The sequence below is a fragment of the Solea solea genome, chromosome 3 (genome assembly GCF_958295425.1).
Source record: "Solea solea chromosome 3, fSolSol10.1, whole genome shotgun sequence".
In the NCBI taxonomy this organism is placed as follows: Eukaryota; Metazoa; Chordata; class Actinopteri; order Pleuronectiformes; family Soleidae; genus Solea; species Solea solea.
Window position 1 is genome coordinate 6,084,321 of NC_081136.1, and position 14,761 is coordinate 6,099,081.

At 43.2% G+C, this 14,761-nt stretch overlaps 2 protein-coding genes across 2 annotated transcripts; both read right to left on the bottom strand.

Annotated features, from left to right (window-relative positions):
• Positions 1-1,523: 1,523 nt before the first annotated feature.
• On the bottom strand, positions 1,524-8,184 carry taf6l (TAF6-like RNA polymerase II, p300/CBP-associated factor (PCAF)-associated factor). Its single transcript, XM_058623532.1, has 12 exons — positions 7,894-8,184; positions 6,623-6,791; positions 6,319-6,405; positions 6,048-6,198; positions 5,879-5,929; positions 5,618-5,712; positions 5,457-5,531; positions 4,214-4,434; positions 4,004-4,136; positions 3,574-3,702; positions 2,125-2,621; positions 1,524-1,981 (listed from the first exon to the last, which is right to left on the bottom strand). Exons 2-12 carry the CDS (start codon positions 6,767-6,769, stop codon positions 1,639-1,641), a joined length of 1,929 nt encoding a protein of 642 aa, XP_058479515.1. The 5' UTR covers positions 6,770-6,791; positions 7,894-8,184; the 3' UTR covers positions 1,524-1,638.
• Positions 8,185-8,823: 639 nt separating this feature from the next.
• Positions 8,824-10,956, bottom strand: cth1 (cysteine three histidine 1). Its single transcript, XM_058625575.1, has 2 exons — positions 10,733-10,956; positions 8,824-10,084 (listed from the first exon to the last, which is right to left on the bottom strand). The coding sequence occupies exons 1-2, from the start codon at positions 10,739-10,741 to the stop codon at positions 9,116-9,118; spliced, it is 978 nt and encodes a 325-aa protein (XP_058481558.1). The 5' UTR covers positions 10,742-10,956; the 3' UTR covers positions 8,824-9,115.
• Between the last annotated feature and the right edge of the window lie 3,805 nt (positions 10,957-14,761).

A 14,761-nucleotide genomic window follows, 5' to 3' on the forward strand; every position in this document is an offset into this window, starting at 1 on the left:
AAGGTTATGCCACTTTGTAAACCGCTCGCTCCCTGCACCAAACCCCATGGAGAAAATCAATGATTTAACATCACAGCACACAGGAGTTGTTAATCCACTGCCGTCTCCATCCGCACCTTCAAATGTGCTATATTGTAACTAGTGTGTTTAAAATTGTTGATTTTATCAATGGACTTTGGTGTAATGGAAAAAAAAGATAATCTAACGGTGAGATGAAGCCTCAAACATATCACCTCAAATATCTTAGACATGAAAAAAGGTCTAGATTTTATTTGGTGAGCCGATCGTTAAGGGCCTAAAAATCAATTTCTGTCTGTTTCTCATACAACTACACATAGAAAAAACCCCTGAACTCTCGCTTTAACGTAGCTCATTTATTTCACCGTGATGTCATGAAGAAAAACATATGTTCTGAATTGAGAATGTATGTTGGGTTTCTGACTCACGCTGGCGTTGTTTTCTGGCTCCGTTTCACGCCCGTTCAGGGTCTCTGCGCTATAAATAGAAAGTGGACATTTCCAAACAGTGAGTGATCCATCAATAGAAACCTTGTGTGGTTAGAGCGGAGGAAGCTGATGTGGGCCTGGGGTTTGGGATGATTAGTAACAGGAAGTAACTCATGGAAAATGAAAGTTACACACGGCAGGAAAAAATGTGATTGTGAGTGTGAGTGTGTTTTCTATTTTCACATCAATTAGAAATGTCCTATAGATGACAAATTGCAACACTGTAGGGTCACTGGGGTGACTACAGTACGTGAAAGCATTTGCATCTCAGTCACCAGCGCTGACGATAATGGTACAGAGGTAACCTAATAGAACGTGTGGTTCTCTGCTGCTCTAGCTCTTCATTTATAGCTTAACATTCTTTTGTAACTTCACATACGTGCCAACATGATGAGATTGTGTATAAACATTCTGCGGTGGGAATTTCCAAGTATTCCCTAGTCAGAGTTTTGGATTCAACTGGAACACAGCATAATTAACACATACACAAATGGAAACTCAACAGTACAACGTGTACCACGGACTTACTGTGAAACAATTGAGAGACATAAATGCAACATTACACAAAAAGTAGGAGAGTTAGACATTCCAAGTTGGAAATTCTGATTTGGAAGAGGCAATTCCAGTTGACATTTCCGCCTAGGAACTCAGAAATGACTTTCGACAACAACTGGGACGCACCACAAACGCCTGTCATCACCGATGAGCTAACACACTTAGCATTGGCCTTTTTTCCTAATGACCAATCAGATTTAGCCTTTTAGTGTCTGGATTTGCTTGGGGTTTTTTTATACTACAGCTTCAACTAATGACGGTTTTATCCACTAATTGTTTGGTTGTTTGGGCCATAAACTGTCAGAAAACAGAGTGTTTTTTTTTCCAACCAACCAAATACACTCAGTTTTGCTGGTTCATTTATTGTAGAAGAAAGAAATAAGAAAATGTTCTTTTTTTAGGCATTTTCTCGCATTTTCAGTGCTCTAAAACGCTGGGAGTCGAATGGACGACAGGACAATCTGCAGCAGAATTTATGTAATTTATAGACAAAAAGGAGGAACTGTTATAAAACAGAATCTGTACAAAGTTCAACCATCATAACAAAAGACCACATACAGTAAAATGATGTCGGTCTCTAAAGCGGCAGATGTAGAGAGTAATGAGAACACGCCCAGCGGCGTACAGGTTTGCCCACCCTGCCGATCACGGGCAGTTTGTGGGCGTAGGCACGGGGTGGGATGGCCGGTAAGGGCGGAGTCGGGGCAAAGGTGGTCTGGAATGGCCGTCGGCCTTGGCAACGGCGGCCCATTTGGCGACCGCCGATGAGGAAGGTGAACACCGTCGGTCCGGTCTGAGGAGCGGTGAAGCGAGGTTTGGGGAAGACGTCGCGGGTCATTCCTGCCGAGCGCTGGCCGGCACGGGACGAGGAGGATCTGGAGCGCTGGACCGAGGAGGAGGTGGAGGAGCGAGTCAGCGACCTGAGGAGAGAGAAGTCGAGAAGTCAGGGATGATGTTCTCAAACATTTTAGTTTTGACCACAAACCAAAATGATTCAGTTTAAGAAGTTGAAAAAGCGCATTATTTCAGCTGAAACCTCCTCCCTGTGTGAGGTTCGTTTTACCTCGCTGATCCAGTAGCCGCCAGACTGGGCGGCGCCGGATCAGTGCGTGGACTCCCATCATGCCTGGGGCTGATGTTGAGGTTGGCCGTCAGCTGTGGCATCTTGCGGGTGGTGTCAGAGTTGGAAGAGGAGCCGGGGGGCTCCTTCCTGGCGTGACTGAGCTGGGACGGCGTGCAGGGGGAGTAGCCGCCGAGCCCCGGTCCTGTGCTGAACCGGACGGCCAGGCTGTCTCCAAAGAACGAGTAGAGCTCCTTGTACATGGCGGGGAGGGGGACGGGCGTCCACTCCTCCCAGGGACAGCCCGCCCCGCCCGCCTGCAGGTGGCTGGCGATTCCGAGCGTGGCCTCCGACAGAGGCTCTGGAGGGGGGCTGAGTCCAGGAGAGCTCACTCTGTAACCCATAGCACCCACCCCAGAGCCTGGGTGAGCGCTGGAGGTGCCCTCTGCAGGCTGGGACAGGGACAACGCCTTCATCTTCAGCAGGCGCTCCACTGCCACCTACAGGACAGACAGGAGAAACAAATGACGATCGGAGTTTTAGTGATTTCAGTTTCTTCAATGTGTATTTATTTTTTATTTATTTACTCCTCTGTGACAGTAAACTCAATATTTTTAACTTGAAGATGTTGTCTTCAAGATTAAAAAAAATCATCTACATTTCCAGCATTTTACAGATCAAACTATTATCCTAAAATTGCAGTTTGAGGCTGGGGATAGACATGACCCTTGTGATACAGAGTTATTCTGAATTATCCTTCATTTAATTTAAACAACAACGGCAAGGGTCACATTTGAGAGACTGTATGAGCTGCATCACGTTAACTGGCCTCTGCTGCCGCCCATTGGCCCTATTGTGCACTGCACCTTAGGTGATATTAACATCTTAACACAAAGTCAGAGCAATTTATGGACAGTTAACCATTGCTGTGACCCATTCTTCTGAGAATATGAGTATGAGTAAGAGCCTGTCAGTGAATGGGAGCTTTCGGACTTGCCGATCATTTCCTTCCTTTAATTATTGAGAAGATTTTAGATCCAGCACGCTTCTTGATGTTTTTACTGGATGAACGGATTATTTTTCCTTTTCTCCACTTATGTCTCAAGACGACCATCATAGAATTGACCGTCTGAGCCCCACAGTCCCATTTTAGGCCCCTAAAAGTTTGTAAAACTTAAACTTAAAAAGTAGTAGAGCAGCACTGTGATTGGTCAAAGTCTCCTGACAGAGTCTGGAGAGGTCCAGTTCAGATCACTTGATTTACTTTACAATAAAAGGTTATTGTTGAATTATTGATCAACAACGGCATGAATATGTTGCCTACTACAGTTTTAAAACCTGCTTTGAAGACTTATAGTTCCCCAGAGAGTTTCTTTAGTGCCACTTTGAGTGAAAATCAAAAACTGACGTATAAAATACAATCGTTTTTCAATGGTGTGAAAGAGCACTGACCAGAATGGCTCCGTAGACCTTGTGTCCGTCAGCTTTGACCTGAGCGTTGGAGACAGAATAATCGTCCAGCACGGCCTGGAGGTTCGCCCAGTAGGCAGGAAGGTGTGGGAAGAGAACTCTCTCTACAGCCTGCCGATAAAAAACACACAGATTACTTGTATTGTATTGAGGAAATCAGATAAATTTTTTTTTGGCCTGATATATACAAAAGAAATGGGACAGAAAAAAAGTGCTGTTTGATAGTTTCCTCTCATGTCGCCCAACTTTTTATTCTAAATTCAATATTACCTAGAACGCTGGGCGTAAAGCTTACGTTCAAGCTGTAATAACGTGCTCGAAAATAGACCATTAACCCAAAGAGTGACCAAAGAAATCCACTGCTGCAAAAACACCAGAGTCAGGGTGAGTTTGACTGAAGCTGTTTACGTACTTTCCATCCCAAAGCATGAAGCCCCACCACGGCTCCATAGTGGGAGCAGAGTGGTCTCACTGGATCGGACAGAACCTTCTGCAGCGACAGCAGGATCTGATGGTAGAGTCCGCTCACCAGGTCACCGTGAGTCCTGCAGGGGGAAAATACACGTTAGTCACCAGGAGCAAACACGGTAGTAGAAAATGCAACCGTCTGTGACGTTCTCACCAGAAGATGTGGCTGAGGAGCAGCGCGGCGTAGTCTCTGAGGGTCCAGTGGTCGTTGAGCGGGTTGATGGACGCGGCGAGCGGCTCCAGGATGCAGTACATGACGCTGGACACCAGGCTGCGGACGTACGAGCCCAGGTACAGGTAGGGGTTCTGCACCAGGCTCTTCACCATGTGGAGGAGCCGGTTCAGCTGCTCCAAGTCATGACTCACTGACTTCACCTGGACAGAAACACACACGGGAGAAACAGAGAAAAACATAGATGATAGTAGTGATTTAGATTAAGAGGTTCAAGGAAGTTTCCTTTTACTACTACTGTTACAGCTGCTGCTTCTCCTACTGCTGCTACTTCTACTACAGTTACTGCTGCTGCTACTTCTACTACTGTTACTGCTGCTAATCCTTCCACTACTATTACTGCTGCTACTTCTACTACTACTGTTACTGCTGCTACTCCTTCCACTACTACTGCTGCTGCTACTTCTACTACTACTGCTGCTACTGCTGCTTCTGCTGCTTCTACTACTACTGCTGCTGCTGCTACTTCTCCTACTACTACTGTTACAGCTACTGCTACTTCTACTACTGTTATTGCTGCTACTCCTTCCACTACTACTGCTGCTACTTCTACTATTACTGCTGCTTCTGCTGCTTCTACTACTACTGCTGCTGCTGCTGCTGCTACTTTTACTACTACTGTTACTGATGCTACTCCTTCCACTACTACTGTTACAGCTGCTGCTACTTCTACTACTGTTACTGCTGCTACTCCACTACTACTGCTGCTACAACTACTACTGTTACTCCTTCTACTACCACTACTACTGCTGATACTTCTACTACTGTTACTGCTGCTACTCCTTCCACTACTACTGTTGCTACTTGTATTACTTCTGTGACTACTACTACTTCTACTAGTACTAATACTGTTGCTACTTGTATTACTTCTGTGACTACTACTACTTCTACTAGAACTAATACTGCTGCTACTACTACTGCTGCTGCTGCTGCTGCTGCTGCTAAAACTACTGTGGCTGTTGCTGCTGCTACTACTACTACTACTGCTGCTGCTGTTGCTGCTGCTACTATCACTACTATTGCTACGACTGCAACTACTAGGAGCAGGTGTGAAGAACACAGATTAATCAACACGACTGATAATAACGGCACAGGGTCAAGTACCAGGCATCATCAGTAGATGCTTATGATGGTAAAGAGGAACCAGTGCATGTGGAGTACGTACCCCACTGATGACATAAACAAAGTACGGCAGTAAGGCGGCGATCTTGGAGTTGGACTGAAGGTCCAGCAGAGCCACCTGAAACAAAACATGCAAGAGAAACATGTTAAAGAAAAGAACACATTGTTAAGTTGTAAGTCAGTGTGTGTTCAGCAGCAGTTTACCTTCATGAGGTGAGGATCCTCACCCAGGATGGCGCGTGTGATCTGCTGGTAGTACTTTAAGAGGTCGTCTGACAGAGACTGCACCGCAGTGGGAACTGAGAGACAGTAAGGTCAAAACAGTCAGAGGAATTGATTTATGGAATGAATAACGCATTAGTAGGGGCACCATCTATTAACTTTAACATAACATTATCAAATTCTTTAAGCTGACAGAGCATTAAAATCAATGTTATCCCGTTTTTTCAAAGAATAGAGACTCACCAGTTCCCTGAGGCTCCAGGTTGCCCTTCCCATCCAGGTACGACACATTCACTGACATGAAAAAAGAAGAAAACGGGAGAAATTACCTTTAAGACATATACACCATGGATTTTCAGCAGCATATATTATTGAATTGGTTTGTAGTTAGTCCAGCTGGGTGGGTTCTTACCTCGTACCATGGTCTCCGCGCAGGCTTTGGGAATGTTAGTGGCAAGCGCCAACTCCACTAGGTTGACGTCACGATCCTCGACAAAGAAAAGTTCTCCTTCTTTCACTGAACGGAAAGGCAGAGCGTCCTGGGCTCCGTAGCCAGAAACAACCTGGTGAACACAAACACACAGTATTTATAAAATTAACTTTAAGGCAAAGACACCGACAGCACAGACACAAATCAGATTTTAGGAAACATCACGGTGATTTTTAGAGCTTCAGACTCTGACCTCCACGTTGCTCCAGTGCAGGGCTCTGTTGAAGTCCTCCACTGTCAGCTTCCTCCTCTTGGCATGTCTCATGAACTGTGAACTGCTCTGTGTGACACAAAGACAACAGGCCGTCAACTATGTAGTAGGTCAACATTATAGACCACGTAGAGCAACTAAAGCTGGAGTAAAGAATTATGGAGCTAAGGCTTCTTTCCAACTTCTTTTCAGGATTTGTTTAATCCCTATCTTCATTTTCTGCACCAGAAAGTCTCCTTGGCAATAATCCTGGTTCTAGTTTTACACTCAGTGAAGCAGCACTGACCTGTGTCGCCTCCCTCAGGCGATAGCACACGTCCTCGGCGAGTAGAGCGGCCACATCGTCACCCAGCTCCACGCCTGAACTCTCTGCCATGAATTTAACAGACTCTCTGGAAATCTCGGCAAAGCGGCGCTCTTCACGGTCCGCCATGTTCACAGCGAGCACTCACACACTGGCGGTGGGTAATAAAAAATTACACTTGTTAACACTCACATTAATCCTCAAAAACCCAGGCATTTCACATTATCTTGGTCCAGAAAAACACACTTGTATATTTGACACCTATACCAATCGGAGAATGATACTCCATATCAGAATTGTTTAAATAATGACTAAAATGGAATGTATTGAACATCAGAAAAAGATGGAGAAAAATTGGAAGTCCAGTGATTAGATCCTTCTGGACAGAGACTCATAAAGCAGTAAAAAGCATGTTTGACTCTGAGTTGCCTCTTCCGTTTCTCACCTTATTCTCTGGACATTTGATGATCTGTTGAATACAGGTTTGGTATTTTGATATTTGCTTGTAAAAAAACATTTATATTTAATTATATGTATGTTATGGAGGGGATTACATTTTCTCCCCACCACAAGAAAACAGTATTTATCAAGCTATGGACAAATATGTAAAGCCTCTGTGGGCAGGTTTTGTAGAGGCGTCAAACAAATGATGTCATGCCTTGTCCTACTGCTATTTTATTGATTTCAAATAATACGTGATGATCGGCAGACACTCAAATTTATGATATCGGTATCGCGTTACTCTTTTTATTTAAATAAGTAGTATCAACCATTCCTACACCATTTAACTGCTGTTCTGAAGTTTCAGCAAAGATATCATCAAAACCGAATCGTATAAGTTAATCACCTCCATGCCGAATTCACCCCAACACTCAATGTGTTCACTGAACACATCAACTTCTAGTGTGCACATAATATTTTAGCGATAGAAAACCGATAAATCTTCAATTACAACATTTTCCCATAGACATCTGGGGATGTGGGGTCACCTCCTCGCATGCCAACTAAATTACATATGGGCTCTTACTGTGAGTGAAATACACATTTAACACATAATTAATCATAATTAACTTAACTGTTCGGTGTAGTGTGTGAGTATATAGAGTCATTGTTTATATTGAAGATAAAGTAGGAGCTAACTCGCTAGCTACAGCCTACAAACGAGAGTCAAAGCCAACACCGCTGTCTACAACCCTCAGAGATGACGCCATTTAATATATTGTATATTTTCCTATTTTCCGTTGTTTTTTTACCTTGTCAAAGTGAACGGCTGGCGGTTGAATCTCACTCAAGTCAAAGGGAAAGTTTCCATGAGCGTCGCTGCTCTCGACACCAGGTGCACCACAACAGTGTCAAGCTAGCAAACGAGACACCCGCTAAACAGGCAAGGCTAATTTAGCGCAATTTTTAAAAATGTGTATCCATTACGAAAATAAGTCAGTAACGCGTATCTGCAGAACACTGAAACCGTGATTCAAAAAAAGTGAAATTTGATTGATTAAACCCAGTCAAGAGCTGTGTGATCATCCTGCTACATCTCCCACTTTGTGTTATCACACCAGTTCGTCGGTACATTACTGCCACCTGCTGGGCTGGAGTGTGAAGCACTACATTGGTATAGCAAAAATAGCAATAAAATCCTTTTCTAGTTCAGTGAAGCATTTACAATGTGCGTTTTTATGAAGCTTCTAAAAACTCAGGTAAAGTGTAATTATGTAGTGTATTTTATTAAAAAAAACAAAACTAAAACCATTACACATTTATAGTAACTTAACCAGTTTTGGAAAGATACAGCTGATTTAACTGGACTGATTTCTCCTCAAGTACACAAATTATAGCAAATGGTAAAGCTATTAATACTAATCATCTCAAATACCAACTACAAATGAAATAATCAGGATTAGTTCCCTTTATAATCCATAGCTGACCCCCCCCCCCCCATGTTTGAAAGTGCTTTCCTGCCTCATTTAAGTTTATTTATATTACAGGTTATATGATCAAGCCACAGCTATATTTCATGCAGACCATTTTAATTTCCCTCTGAAGTTTGTCGATAGTCCAACTCCAGTATGAAATTTGGTAACAGGAATGACCAAGTACTACAGAAGGATATTAAATAAAATGTTAACGTTCCAATTAAAGTACTGTAATTGAGGAAAAGGCAAAAACGGAACAAAGCAAAATTAGATTAAAATAGTTTTATTCACACAGCTGAGGTCAGACATTTGATTTAATAGGTTCATTTATAAAGTATGTACAATAGTTAAAAAAATATTACTCATAGTTGAACCTGTTGACCAGGAGGTCCAGAACTATTCCATACAACAGAACAGTTCAAGACCTGCTTGACCTGATAAACATACACTCCAGTCGACTGAAATTTTAAAAATTGCGGAGGGGTTAAAAAAAATTCAAGTAAGAAAAATTTAAAGTGTGGTGTTCAGTGCTTGACGTTCCATCTATAACATTCTCCAGTTAGACGGCCCTGTTGTCCCAGATCTCCTGGGCCTTGCTGGTCTCCAGCTGCTGCAGGTGAAGAGCCAGAGGCAGCAGCAGGTCACTCAGGTGCTGGCTGGAGAAGGTGAAGGCGTTGTGGGCGGTAGCTTCTGCGGGCGGTGTGGTGAGGGGAGGCGTTGATGGTGGAGAGGAGGAGGTTGAAGAGGTAGAGCCGAAAATGGATAAAGGAGAAGGTAAACCTGAACTGCCCAGAGATTGCGGAGTGTAAAGGGAGCCTCCTAGACTATGGTCTGAGGTCTTCATCTTGTTGGGGAGGCCATGCTGGAAGCGGCAGCGTGTGCCGTACAGGCAGAAGCCGAAGGCACTGAAGGTGCGGCACAGAGCTCCACGAGGCTTCCACTCCTTGGTGTGTGGTTGGAGTTGAGGGGTTACAGGTGTGGCGGTCTTCTCAACAACGTTAGGAGACTCTGCTCCGCTGCTGCCGTCATCATCACCTTCGCTACCTTCAATGTGCAGGAAGTTGCAGCGAGTGCCAAAGGGACAAACACCAAAAGAGCGGAAGGTGCGGCAGGGAACGTTCCTGCGGCGGCGGATGGTGGGCCTCTGCTCGGTGGCGTTGTGCACAAACAGACAGCGGCTGCCATAGTAGCAGTAGCCGGTAGTGTGGTAGCTGCGACACAGCTCGGTCTTGTACTTGGGGTGGCGGAAGGGAACGTGGAGCTCTTGAAGGCCGTGGGCAAACTGGCAGCGCTCGGCATACTTGCAGAAGCCGGTAGACGAATAGCTGGTGCAGAGCTCGGTCTTGTAGCGGGTGGAGCAGACCCAGGGGATGAGGGGAGGCGAGGAGCACTCTACCAGGGGAAGCAGGGCCTTGGCTAGGGAGAGGCCTGCTCCGTCATTCTCTCCATCGAGTTCCTCGCTGGACAGCAGGTTGTCCACCAGCTCCTCGTCATGGCAGGAAGGCAGGAACAGGTCATCACTGCTGGTCTGGAAGAAGAGTTTATGTTTCAGTTTGAGCGGAGTGCAATAAAACCCTAAAAAGATGGATGTTCTCAGACTTCTCTCCATGCTAAGCTCAATGGGTGTTCCTCTATATACAGTCAAATTCAAGGTACAAGTAATTTGTATCATTTATAAAAAGGTTCCATGGTCCATATTTGGGCTGTAGAAGTGAAGGTCCCTTTTTATATTCCACAATGAAAATAAATGGAATATCAGCTTTATTGACAAAAAACATTTTGGGGATGAAATCCCAACAGTTAATGAAATACTGATAGATAATTAGATTATGCATGTCAGGTATAACCGAGTTTAACTTGGTTTCAGGTTTGAGACACTGGAAGCTACTAACTCTGGGAGAACGTTGGAAAGACAGTCAGGTGTTTGACCTTCCACAGTCAATAACTCCCAATTAAAAATGTAGTTAAACAACCAAAGACACCTCACACGCACCAAAAGAAACTCTCTATCCATTTGTAATATTTAGGTTCATCAAAATTTAAAGTGAAGGGGGGAAACGAGGCAAAAAAATTACTGAAAACAATTTTCAATTTTGGGCCACCTCAAGTCCCTTTCCACCAGGAACCCAATGATGCCTCAAACGGACTATTACTAAACCGTTTCTAGATGACTCACCTCAAACATGGCTGCAAACTGATAAGGAGTAGATGATGAAAAGTGGCTGGCGGTGGTTCCGGACGTGAAAACAGGCTTCAAGACCGGTCCAAAGCACAGAGAGGAGTCGCTCACGTTCAGTCTTAAACTCGGTGTTTAGAGTGCTTCAGAAACGCCACGGACCTGAACACTGCTGCTCTGCTATGGAGTCACAAGCGAAGGAGACTTTTATCCGCGTTTCAGTTTCAAAACTCCACAGCTTTTAAAGAGGATCAGGTGCGCGCGAGCTCTACGTCACACGGGGAGGGGGGCGTGTCCATAATCACGCCCAGGTGCGACAAACGAGCTAATAAGACGACGGGATTTTTGATTTGTGGTTTTTGTAGTTTTATTCAATGTTCTCCACAAAGAAAAGCAAGAATATTTTAATGTGTAATCTGCTGTTTTATATTTGTATTTTTCATTGCTCCAGTGAGTATGATACTTATATATATGTATGTGTGTTTCAGTTGTAGTTGGGAGATTGGTGGTAGTTCAGTCAGTGGTAGGGCGAGTTTTCGTTCAAATAGAAGGTTGTTGGTTCAATTCCTGGCTCTGCTGGTCTGTGTCCTTTGAGCAAGACACTTAACCCCATGTTGAAGCGTGTGAATGGGTGAAAACTGTAATGTAAAGCAGCTCATCAAGACTAGAAAAGCTAATACAGACCATTACCAACTTTTCTTCTTCTGATTTTATTTGGTTGTAACGATGTAACAAAGATAGTTAAAGGAAATGTAGTAGAGTAAAAGTAAAAGTTGCTAGAAATATAAATACAAAGTAAAGTACACATATATGAATTTTGTACTTAAAGGCCTACTAGGATTCTAAAATGACTGCCACTCACATAATTTCCACTACATTTACTGTTTATTGCATTTATGCATTATTTGTGTCAAACATAAAATCAGTGGCTCACATCATACTGTTCAATTTTTTTTTGATCTGTGAACATGTTGCATACAGGTATTACTGAACAGTGGCTAGCCTGGGTTATGTTTGTCCATGGTTTTCTAGACACCCAGTCGACTCGGAGATAAACTCCCAGTTCCGACTAAACGGAGGTATTGTTTTTACAAGTCTAGTGTGTAGGAACAGCTTAGGATGTGACTGCCAACTGTAATTAACGAGAGACTCCTCTGCTTATTCCCGTCTTTCCCAGTTGTCACAGAACTATGGTGGCCTTCTTACTCCAGAAAACATGTCATCAAAACATGAAATGCACCAATGCTGTCGTAGAAACATGGTGGCTGAAAATGGTGCAAAGTTGAACTAAAACATCTGGATCACCCCCTTGTATCTGTCACGGTAAAGGCAAAAATGCACAAGACCAATGGAGCTCAAACTACAAAGTTTATCATAAATGTATGATTTCTGTCGTTCCACACAGCTCTCGTTCAAGAGTTCATGGTTCAGGTAAAAAAGTCAGGTGACCAGTCCATAAAACAGGTGTTTTTAAGAAGTTAGTTTTGCTGCTATATGTACTGTACTGTACTGTATCTTTGGGTCCACATTAGGCTACCTGGTTGTTGTTTTTTTAATGGCAGTGAAACATTGTAAATTTGCAGTCTGGTTAACACATAATAGTCAAGAAGCCGTTATCTGACCACAAAGAAAAAAAAAACTTTATTTCTTTTCTTATCAAGATACATTAAAGGATACAGAGACATTGGAATAAAAAACACTTGAGAAAAAACTTTCAATTGTAGCATGTTTGTCTCTCCATACAAAAATCACAAACCCCCCCCCGTCCCTTTTCAACACTGTCCCTAGTTCAAATGACACCCGCCCTCCCCACCCTACCCAACCCCCCCACCCTATGAAGGAGAGCAATGTTTCACATGTACAGTAGCCTATTAGAGCCATCTCCACAATAATGGAGAAGAATTACACATTTTTGATGTAAAAAAAAGTTTCCAATTACGCCACTTTTCTTTACACAGATTAGTATTTGCTACAAAGTCAACACTTCAGTTTCATTTCTTTTCTTTCTTTTTTTTTCATTGGAGGAAATATTACAAAGCCCACATTGGGACCAGACTTGCTTATAAAACCAGTGTAACCTCACACAGCTGTGGGGGCCGAGGGACACAAAGGAATTATAATTATCCAATTAAGAACTTACTTTTTAGTACTTACCCTTTCATAATAATACAGACATAATGGGGGGGGGGGGACCAAAATAAACAATGCAAATGAAAATCTTGACAGCCAGATTCCGTTTGTGTCGCCGTGATCGAAACCCAATCCCAATCTGACACATACAATCACCTCTGCCCCACATCATCAAACATCTACAGAAATTGATTTAGGCCATCTCAGATGTTTAAGGAATCAATTCCAATCTCAGATTTATTATGCTATTTTAAAAAATTATGGTTTTTGAGGTGTGGTTGTATGAGGTTGACAACATGCACAAATTTCAGCCACTTGACAAAATGCTAATCTACACCAGCTCGAGTCTACAATATCTGAAGAACCCGTTTGACCATGTAATCTCACTGTAAACATACGTTTGTGTCACTTTTTAAGCCGCTCACTGCCCTGCACCAAACTCCATGGAGAAAACCCTCAATTTTACATCTCAGCACACAGGAGATGTTGCTCCACCGGTCACCTCCATCGCTAAATTCACACGTGATATTTTGTGACTGCAGTGTTTGAAGTCCTTTGTGAAGATGGATCCAAGTGGCAAAAAACTTACCAAATGAACAGCAGCAGACCAGCGCCGCGCCTATGTCTCTGCAAGCAAAAAACGCTGATTTTCTCTATGGGCTTTGGTGCAAGAGAAGGGAATGGCTTGCAAACTTAATTTTCCAGTCAGAAAAGTCTGTCAAATAGTGAGATAAAGTGGTGAACACATTCTTATGACATATAAGGAGAGTCCCTGCTTGCAGCCATGTTTCAGTGAGGTCGAGTGTCTATGCATCAGGCTCGTTCAAGTGGGTGCCAACTGTGTGTCAGAACCTCATATAACCACACTGAAAATATTAACCATCTCTTTAATTTTTTTATGCATTTTGGCCCTCATTGTCTTTTGTACACTTACATATTGCTACTTTTTCCTTTCTTCTTTTTTTAAAAACACAATCGTCAAGTGACCAGTAACAAAATTGCGCCAGTTTCATTCAAACCAACCGAGCGGTACACTTTTCAGAAGCGCTCCAGGTTAGCAGTGACCACTCACAATGGACATCGACCTTGTTTCCACACGCTATATGGCTTTACTCAGCAGATTCATACACAGTACCTTAAAGCCACAAGCGTTCTCTCAACATGGCAAGTCACACAGTAACTCAAATCCACACTGACCACAATCGTTTGAATGTCATTTAACACAATAAGATCCTCCCTGCAGACTGTGTGATTAATCCAAGTTTGGGTGAGATGAACAGAGCAGGAATCACAGGACGTCTTGTTTTAAAAACGGACTATTCTTGTCTACAGAAGCCTTGTGGTTGAACAGGAGGCGGTCACGCAGCTTCACTGCATCGTTATTGATCAATTATTCAATAAAAAAGAAAAACCTTTCAAAAAATAATGTAAAAGAAAACGATCTGAGAGATTGAACAACCTCCTCTGGGCCCTCGACATACTTGGAAAAAAAAAAATAAAAATCTGTCCCGTCACAGGAGGTTCTCACCAATCACAGGACAGTTCAGAGAGAGATTGGCGCCTCAATAATTGGCTGTTCTACTACAACTACTCTGCGTACAAGTTCCGTCAGAGGAAAGATTGCTGCTCCAGCAGCGGCAACAACCCTCCAATCTCAAAGAAAGCTACAAAAATAACTGATTCTAAATGAGAGTTGGACAATAAATGCAACTATTGACTTTCACACAGAGAGAAATCGCCACAACACTGAAGCTGCGGCTGAAGAGCGGAACTGAACCTGCTCCTAAGAGCAGGCTTGTGTTTTTTGCTCCCGACTAGGACTGTCACGTTTTAATCCAAAAATTCTAAAAAACAAAAAAACATTTGAGTTCAAAATATACAGCCCAGAAGTGCATACAC